This window comes from Neoarius graeffei, chromosome 11 (genome assembly GCF_027579695.1).
Source record: "Neoarius graeffei isolate fNeoGra1 chromosome 11, fNeoGra1.pri, whole genome shotgun sequence".
In the NCBI taxonomy this organism is placed as follows: Eukaryota; Metazoa; Chordata; class Actinopteri; order Siluriformes; family Ariidae; genus Neoarius; species Neoarius graeffei.
In genome coordinates, this window is record NC_083579.1 from 66063491 (window position 1) to 66085069 (window position 21579).

General features: G+C 40.8%; 1 protein-coding gene across 3 annotated transcripts in view; it reads right to left on the minus strand.

Annotated features, from left to right (window-relative positions):
• dph6 (diphthamine biosynthesis 6) overlaps window positions 1–21579 on the minus strand; it is a 206038-nt gene that overhangs the window by 138275 nt on the left and 46184 nt on the right. For all 3 annotated transcript variants that reach the window (XM_060934602.1, XM_060934603.1, XM_060934601.1), the window contains exons 4-5: window positions 16952–17025; window positions 16173–16291 (exon numbers count right to left, since the gene is read on the minus strand). In XM_060934602.1, coding sequence (XP_060790585.1) covers window positions 16173–16291; window positions 16952–17025 — 193 coding nt within the window. The remainder of the gene's footprint in view (window positions 1–16172; window positions 16292–16951; window positions 17026–21579) is intronic.

The window sequence follows — 21579 nt, forward strand, 5'->3', positions numbered from 1 at the left end:
TATTTTTGTGATAAATCCACATTATACTGAGCGTATTTCCCACATTAATCAATACAAAGTACTTTGTGTCTGCTGCATCTTTAGTTCTTTTAAAGGAGAACTGAAGGCAAATTTTTTTATCATCAAAATTCTATTTATCTCATGTCATTAAATATAGGAATGCATATTTCTGATAGCCATTTTGTCGCTGCTATAGCAAGTTATGAGTGTTTGAAATATGCTCTGTAATATATCTGTCCATATGTCAAAGCAATGGCCGTAAACGAGATTCGCTGAGACCTGTGCGAGACATCGTAGGACGGAAGTAAAACGTACAGCAGAAATCAAAGCGACCGACATCTGCCAACATTGTCAAGAGACGCGCGCGCCATCTTTCGAATGCTGATGTAATCAAGCCGGAAGTTTTGTTTGTTTTGATAGCAATCAGGAAAGTTTGAAAAAAGTAGGCAGTAATCGTCATTTAAACTCGTTTTTGTGCAATATTTCGTTTGGAAAACAGTTTTCAAAATGGCGGCGCTGACACCTGGCTGACACTTCACGCTTTGAAGTCTCGCACAAGTCTCGTGAAGATCGTGCGGATAAGCGACGCCTGCCGTCGACCAAACGAACTAAATTCAACACGGCTAGAAACCGAATAGGCCGATAAGTATCATATTTTATAATACATAGGGCCAAATTACTCAATTCTGATTGGTCAATTAAGGAGGGTTTTCTTTCCTTAACACGGGGCCGTATTTCTGAAATGCTACTGCCTAGTTTGTTGCTTGGTTACGGTTACAAAAATTAGCAAATTTTGTCAACAAAATGGTTGACTCTGCTGACCCAGCAATGCCGTGTTTCACTATATTTGACAAAGAAATGATAAACCAATTGAAAGCTGCAAGCGAAAATGAAAATACCAAAAGACGCTTTAGAAACTGATTCAAACGTGCAAGATAGCCTTGCGCCCTGATTGGTTCAGAAAACGTGAATGACAAATGTTGTGAACTTGAATGGCTTCCGAAGTATGAATTTGGCCCTATACTAGTGCATCTCAAAAAATTAGAATATTGTGAAAAAGTTCAATATTTTTCATCAGTTATTTAAGAAAGTGAAAATGTTATATATTATAGACTCATTACACATAAACTAAAATGTTTCAAACATTTTTCTATTTTAATTTTAATCAGTATGGCATACAGTACAAAAACATAAAAAAACCCATCTCAAAATATTAGAATATTTCATTTCGAGTTTGAGTAAAACAGTATGAACACCGTGTATCTCTTGGTCTAGTTCAGTACACACAACCACAATCATGGGGAAGACTTCTGACTTGACTGTTGTCCAGAAGATGATCCCTGATGCCCTCCACAAGGAGGGTAAGCCACAAAAGGTCATTGCTGAAAAGGGTGGCTGGAAAAGGTGCACAAGCAACAGGGATGGCCGCAGTCTTGAGAGGACTGTCAAGAAAAGTTGATTCAAGAACTTGGGAGAGCTTCACAGGGAGTGGACTGAGGCTGGTGTCAGTGTATCAAGACCCATCACGAACAGACATCTTCAAGAAAGGGGATACAACTCTCGCATTCCTAATATCAAGCTACTCCTGAGCCAGAGACAATGTCAGAAGTGTCTTATCTGGGCTAAGGAGAGAAAGAAATGGACTGTTGCTCAGTGGTCCAAAGTCCTCTTTACAGATGAAAGTATATTTTGCATTTAATTTGGAAATCACAGTTCTAGAGTCTGGAGGAAGAGTGGAGAGGCACAGAATCCAAGGTGTTTGAAGCCCAGTGTGAAGTTTCCACAGTCTGTGATGATTTGGGGTGCCATGTCATCTGCTGGTGTTGGTCCACTGTATTTTATGAAGTCCAAAGTCAACACAGCCATCTACCAGGAGATTTTAGACCACTTCATGCTTCCATCTGCTGACGAGCTTTTTGGAGATGCTGATTTCCTTTTCCAGCAGGACTTAGCACCTACCCACAGTGCCAAAACTACTACCAAATGGTTTGCTGACCATGATATTACTGTGTTTGATTGGCCAGCCAACTTGCCTGACCTGAACCCCATAGAGAATCTATGGGGTATTGTCAAGAGGAAGATGGGAAACACCCGACCCAAAAATACAGATACGCTGAAGGTTGCTATCAAAGCAACCTGGGCTTCAATAACACCTCAGCAGTGTCACAGACTGATCACCTCCATGCCACACCGCATTGATACAGTAATTCATGGTAAAGGAGCCCCAACCAAGTATTAAGTGTATAAATTAATATACTTTTCAGAAGTTGGACATTTCTGTATTGTAAATCCTTTTTTTGATTGATCTTAGGGAATATTCTAATAATTTGAGATACTGGATTTCTGATTTTCATGAGCTATAAGCCATAATCATCAAAATTAAAACAAAAAAGGCTTTAAATATTTCACTTTACATGTAACGAATATAGAATATATGAAAGTTTACCTTTACCTTTTTGAATTAAGTTATGAAAAAAAGGAACTTTTTCATGGTATTCTAATTTTTTGAGATGCACTAGTATATTATAAACAAGTATGATGCCTCGTAAAATTAAGGATCAATTTCACTCGTGATTTCGAAATTTTGAAATTGCCCGAGTCGCGGATTCAAAACTTCGAAATCACTCGTGAAATTAATCCTTAATTTTACTCGGCCCCATACGATTACCTATACTAATTGCAATTAGTTGCCAATACGAGTCACGATATAAGGTTACTAAAACTGTAATTGAATAACACGTTAATTAAGAAATAAAGTAAGTTTAAAAATGACTTCAGTTCTCCTTTAAATCAAAGCTGAATCCTTTCTTTCTTTGCCGCTGCCTTTTATCAAATCAAATTTGAGGCTTTTGATTAATTCCTTGCTCTGCACTCTTACTTTTCTTATATTTTATGTCTCATTCTATTTTAGCTTACTTTCTATTCTCTTACTATTTTTAATTGTACTTGAATGTCCGTTTATAATGCGTTTCTTTCTCCGTCCGTTCACCCCAACACACTTTTTTTTTTTCAGCGCGACCGTAATGCATGATGGTACAGTATATATTGCTTGGTTAGTGACCATCGGTTGTACACAATTTTTCACGATGCATTGTGGGATACTATGAGTCCACTATACAGGGTGTAATAATTCTCACTGTACATTCGGACAGCATTACAAAATGGCGAACTCACTATATAGTCCACGATATAGTGACTAGCGAGTTATTTCGGACACAGCGATAGTTATTTATATACCATGATTTGTCTTCTTGTATTTCTCTATAAATGCACCATGGGGAGCCTGAGGGAAACGGTATTTCAATGCACTGTATACTTATATATGGATGCATTGACAATAAAGCCCTCTTGAGCTTTGAGCTTGTCAAATGCCATTGCAGGGCAAAACAAATGGACCAAACGTGACCACAGATGCTAAACTGGGCGGCCCTGTTCTACGAGGTGACCAGCTAGTTGGTTCTTATGCAGCGGTTCTTTGAATAATCTCACCGAGACGTCAAGGTTAGGGGGGAAAAAAAAGAAAAAAAAAAAAAGTTCTGAACGACTGCTGTACAATTCTGTTAAAGTTCAGTGAACACACCATAACTGCCAATCAGACAAAGACCAGCTATTGTGCTTGGTGATCTACTGTATACCTATATCTCCATTCTCCTGGTTCTTTCATGTGAGGTTCGCACTGCTTTCTTTCTCCTCTGTACCTGTTATTACTTGACCTGAAGCCAATTACCTCAGCCCATTATGCCACATTAAACACAAATAAGCCCACTTCAATTCGTCTGCCAGCAACGCAGCCTCAGTGCACTTCAGACAGACAGCACTCCAGTGAAATCCAAAAGAAACGGCCTGGCTCTAAAAGGCTTTCAGCCAGGAGCCTATAAAACAGCAATTAAAGTCAGTGAACTTTCAAACCAGCATATTGAGCTGCACTGAAATGGACTCTAAAGCGCCGCTGTTTGCAGAACTCTGTGAAAGAGGCTCCAATTTTACTTTTATGGTGCAAATTTGAGTGCAGACAATAGTACGGTGTAGCAAATGGAATTTCGGAGGGGGGGAAAAAAGATTTAACATCGATGGCAACACTCAAGGTTAAATTTGGGTTCGCCTTCCAGAATTTTACTCTTACTTATTATCAAAAATTAAATATTACTATTGATTTTCATTGGATATAAATCTACACGGCAATATACAGTACTGTGCAAAAGTCTTAGGCACCCTATTTTTTTTCATACAAACTTGTTATAGAGTTCTATATTATCGAGATATGATCGAGTCAGTACAAAAACATTTTAGAGCTCCAAACGTTTGTTTTTTTTCCTCCAGCACAAAATTAAATGTTAAAGAAAAAAAAGTGTGTATCTGAGCAGCATATTACATACGAGAGCACGTTTCAGATTAAAAAAGAAAACATAATGAAGGCTACTGGGTTTTGGGGCAAAATGAAGAAGCGAGTGTGGCAGTCCAAGTGTCCAGAAGAACTGTGGCTGGTTCTGTAAGACGCTCAGTAAAACCTACAGCTCATTTCCGCATAAAACTGCACTCGGCTTTGTTTCATTTATTATGTCTTACTGATTACGGTTTATGGTATTTTTATAACATTGAAACATTTCATTTCATTATTTTTAAGCCATTTTGGATCGACAGCATTTCTTTACATGTGCCTAAGACTTTTGTACAGCACTGGATTTGAAGAATAAATCTGAAATAACTGGAGAAAACGAACAAATCCCATTGTCAGTGCAATCTAAATAAAACAAGATCAACTGTGAGCTACTGCTCACTTACGGTACGTATCCCCCCTGCTCTCGCTTATATCAGAATGCAAGTGATCGAAGGAATAGGACACTTATTATGAATGTTGACTTCAACAAATAATTAACCCTGAAACACGTAAGTAAAGAGCAGTGTCTCTCCCCAGGGGTTTCAAACAGCATCCTGGTAAACTGTCATTTTGAAAAAGCATTTTGCTTCTTGAAATAGTGTCAAAATCCACTCTATAGGTTTCTTAAAAACAAAAAGTTGGTAAACAGGAAGTCGATGTGTGACAGACCTGAAAACGGTGCACACGGTATAGAACCTCAAGCTGAAGCTCGGTACCAAATATCAAGCAGTTGTGATTTGTAGTTGCTGAGAAAAATGTTGTGAAAATTTTGTAAATCCACGCCAGATGTTTCGTAAATACATTCAGTCGGTAAACAGGAAGTCGATGTGTGACAGACCTGAAAACGGTACACACGGTATAGAACCCCCTAGTGCGAACATCCCTAGGTCAAAAGAGTGTTCAATACAAATGTGCAATTGAATGGAATAACCTCCCCCTCCACCTTAAAAGTTTTACATCCATGATTAGTTTCAAACGTAATCTCAAAAACCACCTATCTTCATTCCCCAGCCACACTTGACCTTTATCTTTAAATATAGTTCAGTCTTGGATCAAATTGCAAAATATTACACTACACCATGCACCAGGCTTCTGTTATTAGTACAATATTTATTCACATTCAAAATCAATCAATTATACTTTTTTTTACTTTATGTACAGAGCCTAAGTTACATTTTATTCGTTTCTTATTTTCACTCGTTAACATATATTTTGTTATCTGCAATTGACATTGTTTATATTTATTTCAGTTATGATACCTGTTACAGTTTAATGTATAATTATGTTACCAATTATTATATTACTATTATCTTTATTATTATTTGTTATTATTTACTATTGTTAATATACAACCACGATTCCAAAAAGGTTGGGACAAAGTACAAATTGTAAATAAAAACAGAATGCAATGATGTGGAAGTTTCAAAATTCCATATTTTATTCAGAATAGAACATAGATGACATATCAAATGTTTAAACTGAGAAAATGTATCATTTAAAGAGAAAAATTAGGTGATTTTAAATTTCATGACAACAACACATCTCAAAAAAGTTGGGACAAGGCCATGTTTACCACTGTGAGACATCCCCTTTTCTCTTTACAACAGTCTGTAAACGTCTGGGGACTGAGGAGACAAGTTGCTCAAGTTTAGGGATAGGAATGTTAACCCATTCTTGTCTAATGTAGGATTCTAGTTGCTCAACTGTCTTAGGTCTTTTTTGTCGTATCTTCCGTTTTATGATGCGCCAAATGTTTTCTATGGGTGAAAGATCTGAACTGCAGGCTGGCCAGTTCAGTACCCGGACCCTTCTTCTACGCAGCCATGATGCTGTAATTGATGCAGTATGTGGTTTGGCATTGTCATGTTGGAAAATGCAAGGTCTTCCCTGAAAGAGACGTCGTCTGGATGGGAGCATATGTTGCTCTAGAACCTGGATATACCTTTCAGCATTGATGGTGTCTTTCCAGATGTGTAAGCTGCCCATGCCACACGCACTAATGCAACCCCATACCATCAGAGATGCAGGCTTCTGAACTGAGCGCTGATAACAACTTGGGTCGTCCTTCTCCTCTTTAGTCCGAATGACACGGCGTCCCTGATTTCCATAAAGAACTTCAAATTTTGATTCGTCTGACCACAGAACAGTTTTCCACTTTGCCACAGTCCATTTTAAATGAGCCTTGGCCCAGAGAAGACGTCTGCGCTTCTGGATCGTGTTTAGATACGGCTTCTTCTTTGAACTATAGAGTTTTAGCTGGCAACGGCGGATGGCACGGTGAATTGTGTTCACAGATAATGTTCTCTGGAAATATTCCTGAGCCCATTTTGTGATTTCCAATACAGAAGCATGCCTGTATGTGATGCAGTGCTGTCTAAGGGCCCGAAGATCACGGGCACCCAGTATGGTTTTCCGGCCTTGACCCTTACGCACAGAGATTCTTCCAGATTCTCTGAATCTTTTGATGATATTATGCACTGTAGATGATGATATGTTCAAACTCTTTGCAATTTTACACTGTCGAACTCCTTTCTGATATTGCTCCACTATTTGTCGGCGCAGAATTAGGGGGATTGATGATCCTCTTCCCATCTTTACTTCTGAGAGCTGCTGCCACTCCAAGATGCTCTTTTTATACCCAGTCATGTTAATGACCTATTGCCAGTTGACCTAATGAGTTGCAATTTGGTCCTCCAGCTGTTCCTTTTTTGTACCTTTAACTTTTCCAGCCTCTTATTGCCCCGTCCCAACTTTTTTGAGATGTGTTGCTGTCATGAAATTTCAAATGAGCCAATATTTGGCATGAAATTTCAAAATGTCTCACTTTCGACATTTGATATGTTGTCTATGTTCTATTGTGAATACCGTATTGGCTCGAATATAAGACGGTGTTTTTGTTGTAAAAAATAGCTCTTAAAAAGGGGGGTCGTCTTAAATTCGCGGACTAGACAAAATGCCGCCAAAAACGAAAGTGAAAGTGAGGACAGTGAGAGTGAGCAAAGTGAGGCTGCGGATCTCTGTGCTGAGTAGCTGTAATTTAGCAAACTACCCTTTCCATTGTTTCAGTTGTTTATTATTGTAAACCTTAATGTATTGTTTAATGCATTGTTTAAAACATTTGCACTGTTCTGCAAATTTATTCCATATACCCGTAGGCTATGGGAAGTTAATGCATTGACATTCTGAAGTTTATGAACTTTCAATCTAAACCTGACAAATTTGTTGAATTAATGCAATTTAAATGTTTTAATTTGGCTTGTCTAGTAGCCTGCAGTTTAGCCTCTTTTTTTACTTCTATGAAAAGTGTTCACGGAAATGAGACTGAAATGACCTCTGTTTAAATGTGAAAAACAAAAGCCTCTAATTTTAAACAGAATTTTGAAATAAAGACGCGTTATATGAATGAACATTTGGTCTTCAAAAAACTTTTTCCCCAAAGATGAACTTGGAAAAGGGGGGGTCGTCTTACATTCAGGGTCGTCTTATATTCGGGCCAATACGGTACAATATCAGTTTTTGAGATTTGTAAATTATTGCATTCCATTTTTATTTGCAATTTGTACTTTGTCCCAACTTTTTTGGAATTGGGGTTGTAGTTATTCTCTAATTTGTTAAATTTGTATTAATTACTTGTTCATTTAAATGGGGGAAGACTTAGAACAAGCCATTGTACTTTTTCTTCCCCCAGCACATTTTCTGTTTTTGTTCCATTTATGTTTTCTTGTGAATTTCTTTTATCATGTGCAAATAAATAAAAAAAAAAAGCTGAAGCTCAGTACCAAATATCAAGTAGTTGTGATTTGTAGTTGCTGAGAAAAGTGTTAGGAAAATTTTGTAAATCCACGCCATATGTTTCGTAAATACAATCAGTCAATAAACAGGAAGTCGATGTGCGACAGACCTGAAAATGGTAAACACGGTATAGAACCCCAAGCTGAACCTCAGTACCAAATATCAAGCAGTTGTGATTTGTAGTTGCTGAGAAAAGTGTTAGGAAAATTTTGTAAATCCATGCTATATGTTTCGTAAATACAATCAGTCAGTAAACAGGAAGTCGATGTGCGACAGACCTGAAAATGGTACACACGGTATAGAACCCCAACCTGAAGCTCAGTACCAAGTGGCTATGATTTGTGGTTGCTGAGAAAAAGGGTGTTTCAGACGGACGGAAATACGGACTGACAGAGGTAAACCAGTATACCCCGTCCTTCGGAGCAGGGGTATAAAAAATAAAATAATAAAATAAAATAAAATTCCAAGCTAGGTTCACGGCATTTAAGATCATTTCAATATTATACACACCCATCGCTTCAGATTATTTCCTTATTTTCATTTATCGCAAACAAATACGAACAGCTATAATTAACCCCCTCACAAAAGCCCCCATTCTTTGGCGACATTTTTTTAATTGAAACCAAATCTGGTAAGAATCTGCTCCCCTGCTATAGAGGACCGAATGAAAGCCTGCGAGATTGCAGATAGCGTCAGAGCGGGGAGTATCAGCCTCACACACGTTGTCTGGGAGATCTGGCTCTCAGACTGACAGCTTAAATTTAATCCCTACTTTCAGAGAGAAAAGCAAGGAAAATTGGATTCATGATGTGTAACATTTAGCTTTTAATTTTTTTTTTAAGTATCTTGTGCATAGAGGTGAGCTTGTTCATCCTTTGAACAATGCTCTCAAAGACTACTGAAAACAATAACTCTTTATCATCAACCCATCACACACAGAGAGAGAGAGAGAGACTAGGTAAGAGGGGAGAGAGCAGGTAGAGACACAAGATCATAAGATTAAGGTAAAGCTGAAAATTTGCTCGAGCGCTTATCGGAAATTCAAAGGCTCTGCGCAGAATAACAGACACATAATGAATACAATTCAGATGCATCAAGGATATAATCTTTTTTTATCCAATGAATGAAATAAAGAACACGCGTGCAATTATAACCTTATTGGATGCTTATCTTGCTGAACTAAAAGGACTTAATCCCTGCTGGTTAAGTCGAATTCAAACCGCTTCCTGAAAACACAGAGCAAACACTTCCAATAAAAGCCGTGCGTTTAGAAATTGAAGCTCACAGCTTACAATCCAAAATCTGTCTGAATGCAGATTCTTTGCTCGGAGAGAAACGCGGCAATTTCCGAAAGCTTACTGGACAAGTCTATCTAGTGCCTAATCCGCCCTTCTGTTGTGGCGCTGAGCTTTGAATCTTCGCAGGACCCGAGGCTGGGTGACCCAGGTCAAGGTTAACTTGAGCAACCTGAAGGCACACCTCCATTTACTGTCAGTCTGCTCACCTAATGCTACTTTAATTGTCCCCATCACTGGTTTTTACTGTTGCTTGTCCCACAAATGTCAACAGCAAATTACAGCCCTGTTCTTCTGAGTAATTTGGCTGGATCCACTCACACATCAATGACAGCGTGAAAGTCCACTCACTGAATAGATAGCAGCCGCCTCGCTTTTAAGAAGCTCGGCGCTCTCAGAAAAAGACTTTTCGTCGCTGTGGCGGTGTTTTAGAGGGATGTTTTGTAACCTCCGTGGGCACCTTTTACCTGGGAAGGCAATGTGGTGTACTTTTAATGACCTTTTAGAATAAAACCTCCAAATATGTACATTCATTTCTGTTTATTCACATTTTCAAAGTAAAAGACAAACTAAATGGCCAAACGTATGACACCTGACGGTCACATGATCCACATGTGATTTTTTTTTTCTCAAATTGTTGCTGCATACAGGCGGCACGGTGGTATAGTGGTTAGCGCTGTCGCCTCACAGCAAGAAGGTCCTGGGTTCGAGCCCCGGGGCCGGCGAGGGCCTTTCTGTGCGGAGTTTGCATGTTCTCCCCGTGTCCGCGTGGGTTTCCTCCGGGTGCTCCGGTTTCCCCCACAGTCCAAAGACATGCAGGTTAGGTTAACTGGTGACTCTAAATTGACCGTAGGTGTGAATGTGAGTGTGAATGGTTGTCTGTGTCTATGTGTCAGCCCTGTGATGACCTGGCGACTTGTCTAGGGTGTACCCCGCCTTTCGCCCGTAGTCAGCTGGGATAGGCTCCAGCTTGCCTGCGACCCTGTAGAAGGATAAAGCGGCTAGAGATGATGATGATATGTTGCTGCATACAATTGTATAGAATGCCATTGGATGTCGTAGCATTACATTTTCTTTTTACTTGAACTAAGAAGCTCAAACATGTTCCAGCACGACAATGCTCCTGTGCACAAAGCAAGATCCAGGAATAAATGGTTTGCTAAGGTTAGCACCCGGTCCCACAACACCGATAAATCTAACTATCCCTATAACTACAACTCTGACTATACCTATGGACCCTTTTCACGTGACGTCACGACAAACGCGGCCGCCATTTTGGACATGTACTACCAGTAGTTTACCACAGCCAACATTGAGGAACGGCAGCAAAGAAAGTGTTTATTTTCAGCAAGACTTCCATCATGCCACTATATTGTTGTGCACCTGGATGTAGTAACCATCGACAAACAAGGCAAGGGTTATCATTTTATCGGATCCCGGTAGATGCTGACCGACGGAGAAGATGGATAGCGGCATACCAACGCTTGTGTAGTGACCACTTTGTTGGAGGTAAGACGAATCAAATTAGCCAGAAAAGGCATTACATTGCTGTTAACATTCCATTCTAGTTTACTGTAATTATGATCTGGCAGCTATTTACACCAGATCCAGTGTAAATAGCTGCCGGAGCCAACGTCCGAGGTTCCGGAGCGCGCTAGCTCACGGCCGGCTGGAGCGCGCTAGCTCGCGGCCGGCCGAAGCGCGCTCCGGCAAGCTTGGATGTTGGCTCCGGCAGCTATTTACACTGGATCCGGTGTAAATAGCTGCCAGATCATAATTACAGTAAACTAGTAAATACAGTTTTCTGCATCTCGCTCCTTTTTCTTTTATGTTTGTCGCCTTCCTCGCATTCAAACCGATTCGAGCCGAAGTCCACTACATGTCCAAAATGGCGGTCGCGTTTACAAAGGTCATGTGACTGAAAAGGGTCTATACCTGAATTTAGTTCCAGTCTGGAGCAGAAACACCACAACTATAATCCCGACTATAATATCGGTTCGTCCTGCTACTCAGGGAAATGAATGCATGCAACTTAGGAATAGTCACGGAAGTTTTTTCCAAGTAGTAGCACATTATTCCGGGTCATACTGTATAGCTTGGAGTTCAAAACAACCCATATACACACTCCGGTGGTTGATATAATACAGATAGGTAATGGACTATGGAAATAATAATAATAATACGATACAAAATACAGAGTGGTTACAGATTTTAATACGGATGCTAATAATTTACAACCCCGATTCCAAAAAAGTTGGGACAAAGTACAAATTGTAAATAAAAACGGAATGCAGTGATGTGGAAGTTTCAAAATTCCATATTTTATTCAGAATAGAACATAGATGACATATCAAATGTTTAAACTGAGAAAATGTATCATTTAAAGAGAAAAATTAGGTGATTTTAAATTTCATGACAACAACACATCTCAAAAAAGTTGGGACAAGGCCATGTTTACCACTGTGAGACATCCCCTTTTCTCTTTACAACAGTCTGTAAACGTCTGGGGACTGAGGAGACAAGTTGCTCAAGTTTAGGGATAGGAATGTTAACCCATTCTTGTCTAATGTAGGATTCTAGTTGCTCAACTGTCTTAGGTCTTTTTTGTCGTATCTTCCGTTTTATGATGCGCCAAATGTTTTCTATGGGTGAAAGATCTGGACTGCAGGCTGGCCAGTTCAGTACCCGAACCCTTCTTCTACGCAGCCATGATGCTGTAATTGATGCAGTATGTGGTTTGGCATTGTCATGTTGGAAAATGCAAGGTCTTCCCTGAAAGAGACGTCGTCTGGATGGGAGCATATGTTGCTCTAGAACCTGGATATACCTTTCAGCATTGATGGGGTCTTTCCAGATGTGTAAGCTGCCCATGCCACACGCACTAATGCAACCCCATACCATCAGAGATGCAGGCTTCTGAACTGAGCGCTGATAACAACTTGGGTCGTCCTTCTCCTCTTTAGTCCGAATGACACGGCGTCCCTGATTTCCATAAAGGACTTCAAATTTTGATTCGTCTGACCACAGAACAGTTTTCCCACTTTGCCACAGTCCATTTTAAATGAGCCTTGGCCCAGAGAAGACGTCTGCGCTTCTGGATCATGTTTAGATACGGCTTCTTCTTTGAACTATAGAGTTTTAGCTGGCAATGGCGGATGGCACGGTGAATTGTGTTCACAGATAATGTTCTCTGGAAATATTCCTGAGCCCATTTTGTGGTTTCCAATACAGAAGCATGCCTGTATGTGATGCAGTGCTGTCTAAGGGCCTGAAGATCACGGGCACCCAGTATGGTTTTCCGGCCTTGACCCTTACGCACAGAGATTCTTCCAGATTCTCTGAATCTTTTGATGATATTATGCACTGTAGATGATATGTTCAAACTCTTTGCAGTTTTACACTGTCGAACTCCTTTCTGATATTGCTCCACTATTTGTCGGCGCAGAATTAGGGGGATTGGTGATCCTCTTCCCATCTTTACTTCTGAGAGCCGCTGCCACTCCAAGATGCTCTTTTTATACCCAGTCATGTTAATGACCTATTGCCAATTGACCTAATGAGTTGCAATTTGGTCCTCCAGCTGTTCCTTTTTTGTACCTTTAACTTTTCCAGCCTCTTATTGCCCCTGTCCCAACTTTTTTGAGATGTGCTGCTGTCATGAAATTTCAAATGAGCCAATATTTGGCATGAAATTTCAAAATGCCTCACTTTTGACATTTGATATGTTGTCTATGTTCTACTGTGAATACAATATCAGTTTTTGAGATTTGTAAATTATTGCATTCCGTTTTTATTTGCAATTTGTACTTTGTCCCAACTTTTTTGGAATCGGGGTTGTATCACTATGTAAAGCCTAGGTCACAACCGGACGTACGATTTTTTGGCCGTGCGATTTTTGGCATTTCCCCAAATCGCTGCGTTTTTTTTGTTCATGGAGAAAGACGCACGTTGGCCGTAAGTCTGTCTTGCAACCTGAAAAAAAAAACGTAAAACCCGTAGAGTTTGTTTGACATGACAAAGAACCTCTGCGGCCGGTCTGCGGCCAGTCTACGGCTCGAAAATCAGCATGTCACACGCGCGCCCTCCGTGCGTTTCTTGTGTTTTTTGAACGTAGACCGGCTGTAGAAGCACGTACGGCCGGTTGTGACCGAGGCATAAGGTGATAAACTAAACTGGATTTTGTTCTGTGTTGTTTAAGTATTTAAGAAAAAAATAAAGAAAAAAAAACAAATCAAATCAACACAGCACCAACTGAGATCATGTCTAAATCAGGAGGCAGAAAAAAAAAGCGAAGAGAAATCTTTCTGCTGCACATGTCCAATTAACTACCAGAGACAATGCAGCATCTGGGAATCTTCACCTCGACAAACCCAGCAATTAACTAATTACATGATGGTTTTGATTCTGCCAGTTTGTCAAGCCAATTACAAGCGTTTTTTTTTTTCCCCAAGCACAGGGACTGCGAGTGAAAATGTACGAAGGCCGGCTCGGGTTATCTGCATGGCTGTGGATAAAAAGCACTGATGAGGCTTCAACACGTTGGCAGGTTTTGGATCACATGCTTCAAGTGCTAACGCAGTGTGTGGGCAGCTGTTTCACAAAGACTCCGTATCAGGCAGAAGAAGCCGAGCCTGAATCTTCCTACAGCCTGCCGACGATTCTTCTTCTAATGTGCGTTATGACTCGAACATAACCTGTACCCACCAGCTGCTTTCATGGACGTCGACACCGGCATCAAACACAAAGCTGGCGTTTGTCATTGCCTGTCTCACCTTCGCTCCTGAAACAAGAAAGGAGGATTCTTTATTTCTACCTGTGGTCCGTGTGTACTGAAGAACGCCCCCTTGTCACCTGAAATCCGCACACAACACGCCCAGCTGCTTCAGTACGCTCCGATGAAAGCTAAAATTATAGCAGCGAGGCCTGATGGCCCCGCGGCACTGTGAGACCATTCCGCTCTCTCTCTCTCTCTCTCTCTCTCTCATTTGTAATTACAGACGCCCAGAGGCCAGGTGACGAGTCAGCACCGCAAACATCTCACTCATCAACCTGTAGCCAACGTGAGAACTCACACAAAGTCAGTTATGCTCGTTTTCCTTTCTAATTATGAGCTTCCAGAAATGCAGGGAATCTGCTTTTAAGAGCCTGTTTTGTCAGAGAGTGAGGTGAGGAGGGCATGCGTGTGTGGCTCGGGGCTGATTTGGAAAGCTTCTCGTGTTAGGCGATTTCAACATTCCTGCAAACACACACACACAAAGAGCCTTTGTGCTCAGGAGCAAAACCAAAACAATCTCATCAGCATAATTACCTTCCTTCTGCTCCTACTTTGTGTTCACGCTGGAAGGTTGAAACACGGCACAGTGCCATCACACATATCAAAGCACGGAGTTAGTTATCCACTTTTAAAGATTTAAAAAAAAAAGCCTTTCAAAGTACTAGAAGAGAAAAAAAAAATCTCATCCTGTGAAGCTGGAGGCGGATTACGGCCAGGTGAATGGCATACTTTACTGTTAAAAGTAAACCAGTATTAGATCTCATCTCTCATCTCATTATCTCTAGCCGCTTTATCCTTCTACAGGGTCACAGGCAAGCTGGAGCCTATCCCAGCTGACTACGGGCGAAAGGCGGGGTACACCCTGGACAAGTCGCCAGGTCATCACAGGGCTGACACATAGACACAGACAACCACTCACACTCACGGTCAATTTAGAGTCACCAGTTAACCTAACCTGCATGTCTTTGGACTGTGGGGGAAACCGGAGCACCCGGAGGAAACCCACGCGGACACGGGGAGAACATGCAAACTCCACACAGAAAGGCCCTCGCCGGCCCCGGGGCTCGAACCCAGGACCTTCTTGCTGTGAGGCGACAGCGCTAACCACTACACCACCGTGCCGCCCGCAGTATTAGATCTGAGCGGCTTTAAAAAAATAAATAAATAAAAATGCACGAGTTCATATCACTGAAAGTAGTTTTGAATACGGATAACGCGGGTCAAGCTTCGAATAAATAGCAGTTTGGGACTGACAGTCTGCTCGTATGCCTTTTCAACGTGTGACGAAGAGAAAATGTATGATTGTGATTTATGGCTCCAAGTAGCTCAAAAACAAAAGAACCATTTACGAACTAATTACCATCCATCATTTCATCTGTTAAGTGATATATGTAATACCCTCAAACCAAGAATTAGCTGCAACATAGAAGTTTTTTTTTCCCTCACCAAGTCTTAGGAGCAACCTGATATGGATCTCGCCTAAAGGCAGCGCGTGAAGCAGTGGAACATGTGACAAGACACTAACCTTTCCTCCATCGCCCTGCCATTTAACAGCTTAAATGAGACATACAAGATTTTAATCTGAACTACATGCCCTGTGTGCTCTGAGGTATGCACCAACCCCAATCCCAACCCCAACCCCCACCTCAAAAAAAACAAAACAACCCACACCTCGGCTTCCAAACAAAAGCGAAGCATGCGGTTACTAAGGGCTTTCATTAACATGTGAGCACTCATCTACGATCATGCATCAATTGTCAAAAATTCCCTTCTTATCTCCTCTTATTGTGCTTCACTTCACTGCTTTCTTCCCTGGCTCACACGTCAACACGTCTGCTGAGCTCTGATTGATTATTTAAGCAGACTCGGGACCTGCTCCGCGCTTCTACGGTACGTGCAGTCGTGCGGTTCTAATCTGGAATTCGTCACCCACCGTACGCTGCTACCTTGATGAGGAAGGCCTCAAGGCCAGAGGAGATCATCTCACTGAGCAGAGCAGCCTGCTCCCGGCGCCACAAATACGCCAGAGGCTGGAGCTGCAACCTGGAGCACCTGCATCGCGACAGAAACAGAGAAAGAAACAAACAAACAGAAAACAATACAGAGACAAACATGGAAAAGAAAAAAAAAAACCCAAAGATTAATCAGTGGAGACAGGACGGCGGAGACAGAAAAGTGAGATGCATTTGGGGGAGGAACCTATGACAAACTAAACTACTTCAAAGGCGATTAGCACTTTTTCTTCACCCGGGCAGCGCACCACCGCCATGCTCATGTAGCACATGCGTGGACGCCCCTTGAATGGCAGCGAGGCCTGAGTGAGAGTTAAGAGTGCAATTAGATGAAGGCAGCCGCCCTCGTGGCGTCCGTCCTCTCAGGAATGAAGACAGGTTAGGTAACCTGAGCTCGCAACTACAGAGCCGTCTGTTTACCCTGAGGAAGTAAGCGCAGAAACAATGGCTGACTGACAGAACTCTGAGCTGATACGGAGAGAGAGAGAGAGAGAGAGAGAGAGAGAGAGAGAGAGTACGGTGACAGGTCTTGCTGTGACAGTCGAAGGTAAACCTAGGAGAAATGTATGTCGACACTGATTATCTTCCAGTAGTGATCTCTCATCAGATTTCACACGCAGGCGTAGATTAACTAATGCGAGTGTACATGATGCTGCAGGTTCACGAGCGAAAAGGATGAAATAAGATGCGGTTTACTTACACGTTTTCCACCCGAACTCTCTGGTAGTCAGACAGAATGGCTCCTACTGATACAGCCTCAACACCCTCCTTTTCCTGAACAAACACACACGGGAAAAACACGACAAATTAAACGTGGCATTACGGTACGTGTTTGCAGTTACAGCCATGTAATTTGGCAGACACTCGTATCCAGAGGGATGGACAGAAGTGACCGTCATCTACTTGGAAAATAGTTCATGATTGAATACTGATAGAACGGTCAGAATACTGAATGAGATCCCATGGTCGATATTCAGTCACTTATACAGTAATATAGATGGGCGGCACGGTGGTGTAGTGGTTAGCGCTGTCGCCTCACAGCAAGGAGGTCCGGGTTCGAGCCCAGCGGCCGACGAGGGCCTTTCTGTGCGGAGTTTGCATGTTCTCCCCGTGTCCGCGTGGGTTTCCTCCGGGTGCTCCGGTTTCCCCCACAGTCCAAAGACATGCAGGTTAGGTTAACTGGTGACTCTAAATTGAGCGTAGGTGTGAATGTGAGTGTGAATGGTTGTCTGTGTCTATGTGTCAGCCCTGTGATGACCTGGCGACTTGTCCAGGGTGTACCCCGCCTTTCGCCCATAGTCAGCTGGGAAAAAAAATATATATATATATAAAAAAAAATATATATATATATATATATATATATATATATATATATATATATATATATGAGTGATTCCACGCTTATGGGTACTGAAATGGGGACATGAACTTATTCACCTAAAACCATTTCTTTTTTTACCATCAGGTCACAAAACATGTAATCTTTAATGACTGATATGTTAAAAGATAACTTTAATTTTCTGAGATGTAATAAAAACATATTTATATGCCAAAGTCAAGCCTATGAGTTCCAAAATGATGTCTGTTCCATTACTTCTGTTACGATTGTCCATCTCGCGTCTGTTACAAATTAATTACAATCTAGCTATATACCATGTTAATCTTATTGAAAGAATGTGTATGTTTATTCTACTACACATGTTTATTAATTATATTTGCTAAAACATCACCTTCCTATGTTTCAAAAAGTAATTCTACATTGTTAAAATTGAGAATGTATATGTCCACAACACTTCTGTTACGTTCTGACTTTGGCATATAAATATGTTTTTATTACATCTCAGAAAATTAAAGTTATCTTTTAACATGTCAGTCATTAAAGATTACATGTTTTGTGACCTGATGGTAAAAAAAGAAATGGTTTTAGGTGAATTTTTAAAAATAAGTTAATGTCCCCATTTCAGTACCCATAAGCGTGGAATCACTCATATACCGGTATATAATTTTTTTTTTTTTCCAGGCACAAACTCCCTGAAATTTGGAATTATTGTGTGATTTTGCCTAATGACTTGTTTCAAAAAAAAACTTGGATAGCATGTAAAGAAATCATATGAAGCTACTAATTTGCAGAGATGAAAACTTTATTAAACAGTATTGAACACTTAAATACATAGAAGCAATAAAAGGACCAAACATCCTTTTTTTAAAGAGTACTCTTCTTCACTGTTGGATGCTGTTTTCGATTTTATTCGACAACTTGTAAAAGATACTGTTTTTGATCCTCATGAATGGTGATGCCATCACTGAACTGCTGAACAAGAGCTACACCTCTTTCAGCTGAATCGTTGACAACTTTCAGTCCACCAATTAGTCTCTTTCCTTCCTGGTAATCTTCATCTTCTGGCCATTCCTCCGGGGCTTTTCCTCAGAAGCCTGTTGGAATGCGAAGGCTTGTGAACAAAGTGTGGGTGTGCTTTGTAATGAAGCTTGAGATGCTCAAGGTCTTGATATTTTCTAAATCTACATCTTTTAATAGCTTTATTAAAAACCAGAACATAAATGTCCGAAAATTATACAACAGTAGGATTTTCAGAGGCTTTGTACCACCTCTAAATATTGTTGCATCTTATTCTAAATTTATATTTCATTTTCTTGCTAGGGCAGCACGGTGGTGTAGTGGTTAGCGCTGTCGCCTCACAGCAAGAAGGTCCTGGGTTCGAGCCCTGGGGCCGGCGAGGGCCTTTCTGTGTGGAGTTTGCATGTTCTCCCCGTGTCCGTGTGGGTTTCCTCCGGGTGCTCCGGTTTCCCCCACAGTCCAAAGACATGCAGGTTAGGTTAACTGGTGACTCTAAATTGACCGTAGGTGTGAATGTGAGTGTGAATGGTTGTCTGTGTCTATGTGTCAGCCCTGTGATGACCTGGTGACTTGTCCAGGGTGTACCCCGCCTTTCGCCCGTAGTCAGCTGGGATAGACTCCAGCTTGCTTGCGACCCTGTAGAATTGGCACCCTAATATATATATATATATATATATATATATATATATATATATATATATATATGGACTTATAAGTCCAGACATTTTGTCCTTTTTGGTAATGTGAATGTGTCCTGCAAGAAGACAAGAATTCAGCACACAACGCAAAATCACCAGAGAATTATTTCTGAAAAGGACCAAAAGCAAGCAGTAAAAGGTTTCACAAAAAATGTAGTGTGTAGGATAGGAGAGTCTGCTACTTAACAATTATTCACCAAAGACAAGGTGAATATCAGTGATTATTCAACATACAGGACACTTTTTCCATGGAATAAAGACATGTGTTTTATTCCCTTCTAGCAGGTTTCATTCATTTGGTTTGACAGCATGCGATATTGTTCGCATATCGCTTATCCTATATGTATTACATCACTCTACCCAATGGAGAATGAGCGTTGAATATGGTTTACGATACTGCATGGTTGTTAAGACAACATGACGCTACACATCGGAGATGTGAAACTTCCGCGCTAGCGAGCGACTGTGACAATTTGTAAACAAACATGGCCGCCAGGTTTGCTTCGTTAAATACAGAAGATTTTGAGAGAATTTTGAAAGCGAAAGACGCGGTGAACAACCGAAAGGAATGCGTATGTATAATAATAATAACAATAATAATAATATTGGCTGCTTTTTTTTCATGGTCTATCAGATAGACCCCGAAGCCGCCGCCAGGCGCTGCTAAAACCGCCATTTAGAATTTGAGCCGCCGCCAGCCAATAATTTTGTAAGCCAATTTGAGCCGCTATCTAATAAAATTTGGCTGAGCCACTAAGAATTGTGTACATCAAATAATGGGTTTATCCACATCATGAGCTACAAGAAAAGTGACACAAACATGATCAACTGTACACACTAGTAGTAACACAATAGAGACGTATAGGCATACACTGTAGAGATTTAGAACTGATATCACAGCACAGAGAGCCACCACAAGCTTGCCGTTGTGACTACCTGTCTGGCTTCCCGCCCCTCACACCGTTACCACGATACACTGGGGAACCCGGGAACCCACCCAGAGCATCAATCGACTCCGATATCGACGAGATGGCTGCATTCTTTGCCGCTGCTGAGGGAAAGTGTAAAGGTATTTTTTTGTTTGTTTGTTTCACATACTTTGAGATTGATAAAAAAAAAAGTACTCCACCACTCTACTTTCATCATAGTAAGATAGCTGCCAGTCCTTCACTGGTCATTGCTAGTGAGAGTAGATAGCTAGATGCCTTCCTCGAACAATCCAGATTAGCTTATTATTAGCATTGAACTACAATCTTGCTAGATTTATATTTACAATGAAGTAAGAGACCAGGGGACCTGTGGTAATTTGCTATTTATTCCCCCCATTTGTTTGATCCGTTCGCCCGGATATATGCCACACAGTGACGTCCAGTATCAGCCATTTGTAGCCATAAACATTTTGGTGGCTGCAGCAGCCATTAAGGTTTTGGCTGAGTCAGCTAGCCAGCCAATAATTTCATCAGCCAGCCATTATCCTGAAAACAAACGGCTTCGGGGTCTACTATCAGATATATTCCATTCAACTACTCGTCTTTGACTCATTCAATATCATGCTCGCTGAATGGAATATATCTGATAGACCACGAAAAAACCCCAGCCAATATTCATTAAATAATCACCGAGACGAAGCTGAGGTTATTATTCGCCGATATTCACTGAGCTTGAGGTGGATAATTGTTTTCGTGTAAATACACCGGTGATTATTTAAAAAATAATAATAATTTATTTCAATCTTCAAAAGCAAGATGGAAATGTAACACTTGTCTTGTCTCACTTGTCTACGCCGAGTCACATAAAATACTTTGGTTTGAAACAGATAAAATAAACTCCAATTCCACCTTACCTTTGAATAGTTTTCGACCAAACTTCATAGCATCTTTAGTGCTTTTAGGAACATTTTCTTTCATAGTTTGTAATTCTTCCTCACTTATGGTGACAAAGTGGTTGGCCGCCATTTTGCCGAGTCGCTCGAGGTGATTATCAAGAAATAGTCCGGATTTCTTGACCAATCAGCATGCATGCAATTTCCTATAATCACCTGCGTATTTATGCTAAAGAGATATAATAGATATATCAAGAATTATTCTATCCACTTTCATTGGATATGAGCAATCGTGCGCTCCGACTGGCTACTCTACTACTAGGCTATCAGCTCATATACAGTGAGTAGAGAAAAACAAAATGGCGGCGCGTGTTGCTGAACCAACTGAGGATGAAATAAAAACTACTTGAAAACAAAGCTCCAAAATACAAAAAAAGCAATAAAATATGGAA